Here is a 3,562-nt window from a genome sequence, read left to right on the forward strand (position 1 = left end):
GGTTTGGAGGTTCACTTCACCAGGAACATAATTCATTAAATTTGGAGGTTCACTTCACCGACAACATAATTCATTAGATTTGGAAGTTCACTTCACCAGGAACATAATTCCTAGGTTTGGAGGTTCACTTCACCAGGTAATGAATTATGTTGGTTTGGAGGTTCACTTCACCAGGAACATAATTCATTAGGTTTGGAGTTTCACTTCGCCAGGAACATAATTCATTAGGTATGGATGTTCACTTCACCAGGAACATAATTCATTAGGTTTGGAAGTTCACTTCACCAGGAACATAATTCATTAGGTTTGGAGATCCACTTCATCAGCTACTGAAGTGTTTATTCGCGTCATGTAATAAGATATTCATTGCATATTTATTCGAGTAACGTTGACCAATAAGTACTTTATTCTCTGGTTGTTAGTTATTAGTAGCTTGACTAGTTAGGTTTAATACTTTACGAGTTCTCTTGTTGCAGAATTTCTTGTATTATTTTTTTTCTCAAAATTTTAAGAGATAATCGATAAAAACAATATTCAATGACAACAAATATTCCCATTTGGTACTATAATGATGTAGAATTATATACCATATGGGAATACTGAAATAAATCTCGTACACAGAGTTTCCTTCTAAATTAAAAACTTTGTGAATATAACTTACAACAGACCTTATATATCTACGTAAAAAGTGATCATTACACGTCATTAAAATTAGGCCTATATTAAATAAACAAGAACCCACCTTTTTCTTCGTGCCATTAAGATACTCCTTGTACATATCTGAGCGAAGATACCTTTGGTAACTGTCGTTTTTCATTAAATGGTATAAGTGCGCCTACAAAACGCAAAGAGGTAATTTTGGGGTTCTAAATATCAAGGATTACATTTCAATTCAACATTTCGAAACAACTTTAGATATTTCGGATATACCCGAATTAGTAGTGAAAACAACAACAACACAATTCTTTATCTTCCCTCATTCGAAAACCAACAGTATACTTTTGAGGTAACATATAATAATGACTAATACAATTAAGCCCTTGAACAAATGTTGTCCTCCAAAACGTAGAATAACGTTCGCGTTCGCCTTACTAACTTAAAAGGTTATTTCTTTTATTTCGGATACCCCACAAAGCTAATCAAGGACTTAAAACTTGTGAAGTTTTTCACTTAATATTAATAATTCAAATTAATTTGGGTATGTGAATAATTATAGAACCTACAGTCTGAAGGCTTATTACGCTAAAAACTTGGTTTCGATACCCATGGTGGGCACAACACAGATAGTCCATTGTGTGTAGCTTTATGGTTAACAGTAAACAACCATACTAAAGTCTACAGCAGAGGGCGAATCAAAGAACATGTTAGGATGATACATCATGAATTGTATTTTATGTTCTACCTTTGGTGAAAGGAAAACAAATCTGTCATAACTCTGGGCAAGGACTATCTGCACTAGTCAACCCTCATTTTAAACTGAAAGAATACTTGGCAGTATTGCAGTTTATAAAAATCCATGGTCTCAAACAGCGGGACTTGAGCCGTGGACAATGGGATTCACAGTCCGGCACGTTAATCACTAGGCTACGCCCATCTTGGTTATTTAATACTGAATTAGTTATGACATGAGATAAACAAGAATATGAATTTAATCGAAGTTATCATTATCTCTTGATCGACTATAAAATGAACTGAATCTACAAATTTGTTTTTAAATAAACCATCACTGTGGTCGAATTCAAAATTTCGCTGTTTCATAGACAATTGAGTGTCCCATGCTTAAACTCATAATTTTTTTCTCTAGAAGTAACATACAACGATAAAACCTGAGGTTCGATTCCACGCGGTGGACACAGCAGTAAAATATACGAACAAAATAATACACTTAACAAGTCCGCGAGAAACCTGCCAGTTCCAAAGAAGAAGAAGAAAAAAACACAATAAAAGCAATTTACAGGGTAAAAAAAAAACATTTTCATGTTTCTCGAATTTTAGAATAACACTAAGTTTTTTTTATATGGAACTAAACGTTCAGTACTTACAGCAGCCTCGTCAAAAGTCCACCTATCAGGGGTTTCCATGTTCTTCTTGGTAAGCTCATAGCTTTTGGAATCGATGTTAATAGGAAAGTTAGCATCTGGTGCCAGGAACTCACTGATAGAATACAATATAACATTATGTATTAGTGTAGGAGCTTACCGTTAATACAGTACAATATAACATTATGTATTAGTGTAGGAGCTTACCGCTAATACAGTACAATATAACATTATGTATTAGTGTAGGAGCTTACCGCTAATACAGTACAATATAACATTATGTATTAGTGTAGGAGTTTACCGCTAATACGGTACAATATAACACTATGTATTAGTGTAGGAGCTTACCGCTAATAAAGTACAATATAGCATTATGTAATGCTGTAGAAGCTTACCGCTAATAAAGTACAATATAACATTATGTATTAGTGTAGCAGCTTACCACTAATACAGTACAATACAGCATTATGTATTATTGTAGGAGCTTACCGCTAACACAGCACAATATAACATTATGTATTACTGTAGGAGCTTACCGCTAATACAGTACAATATAACATTATGTATTGCTGTAGGAGCTTACCGCTAATACAGTACAATATAACATTATGTATTGCTGTAGGAGCTTACCGCTAATACAGTACAATATAGCATTATGTATTACTGTAGGAGCTTACCGCTAATACGTTGCAACAGAAAAATGAAACTTCAAACCGTTAAGTTTTTACTACTGAGAAGTATCTATCTATCCGCACAAAAATGACAACAAGACTTTATTGTAAAATGCAGAGAAAATTCTTAAGTCAAAGTTGTGAATACTTGCATCAACTCAAGGAAAGCCATCTAGGTAGGCTATGTGCATTAAAAATTAACAATTGTTAATATCTCTCCGAGTCAAATAATACCACAACAGAGGGCGCCAGCTCCAAAATGTCGTTTAAAAGTAATCACGTGATTTGTAATATTTTCCAAAAGGAGTAAAAGAATCACACTTAATAAAAAACTTGCTTGTTTTTATTTGTTTGTTTTTAATTATGCACAAAGCTACACAAGGGCTATCTGTGCTCTGCTCACCACGGGTATCGAAACCCGGTTTCTAGCGTTGTAAGTCCGCAGACATACCGCTAGGCCACTGGGGGGCAAAAAAACTTGCATATTGACATTCAGATAAACGGAACAGATGGTAGGGGAAGTGAGTGGAAATGCACAGAAACCAAAATATTAATTATTTTTAAACTAGTTTTATAATTATTCATATAACTTCAACTCACGATATCGACGCATATTGTTTCGAAAACAATATGTTTAAAAATTTAACTAATAGTTTAATACTTGTACATTGCCAAGACACTGTTGCTTCGATTGTAAATTAATGTTAATTTTGTTTTCTAAGTGGTTTTGATAAGTCTACACGGGAGTTATAAAAGCCTAACCAAATATATCAAAAGCGAGAACACTGTTAGTAGTGTGTTGGTTATAGACAACACACAGAGTGATAAACTTACTGTAAGTTAGTGTGTTGG

The 3,562-nt window shown here is 33.9% G+C and overlaps 1 protein-coding gene across 1 annotated transcript in view; it reads right to left on the reverse strand.

Annotated features, from left to right (window-relative positions):
- Positions 1-742: 742 nt before the first annotated feature.
- LOC106476031 (regulator of G-protein signaling 7-like) overlaps positions 743-3,562 on the reverse strand; it is a gene marked incomplete at its 3' end in the record, with an annotated part of 17,501 nt that continues 14,681 nt past the window's right edge. The window contains exons 7-8 of the mRNA XM_022380014.1: positions 2,043-2,154; positions 743-835 (exon numbers count right to left, since the gene is read on the reverse strand). Of these exons, the coding sequence (XP_022235722.1) occupies positions 743-835; positions 2,043-2,154 (205 nt within the window). The remainder of the gene's footprint in view (positions 836-2,042; positions 2,155-3,562) is intronic.

Source organism: Limulus polyphemus, unplaced genomic scaffold, assembly GCF_000517525.1.
Source record: "Limulus polyphemus unplaced genomic scaffold, Limulus_polyphemus-2.1.2 Scaffold9666, whole genome shotgun sequence".
Taxonomy (NCBI): Eukaryota; Metazoa; Arthropoda; class Merostomata; order Xiphosura; family Limulidae; genus Limulus; species Limulus polyphemus.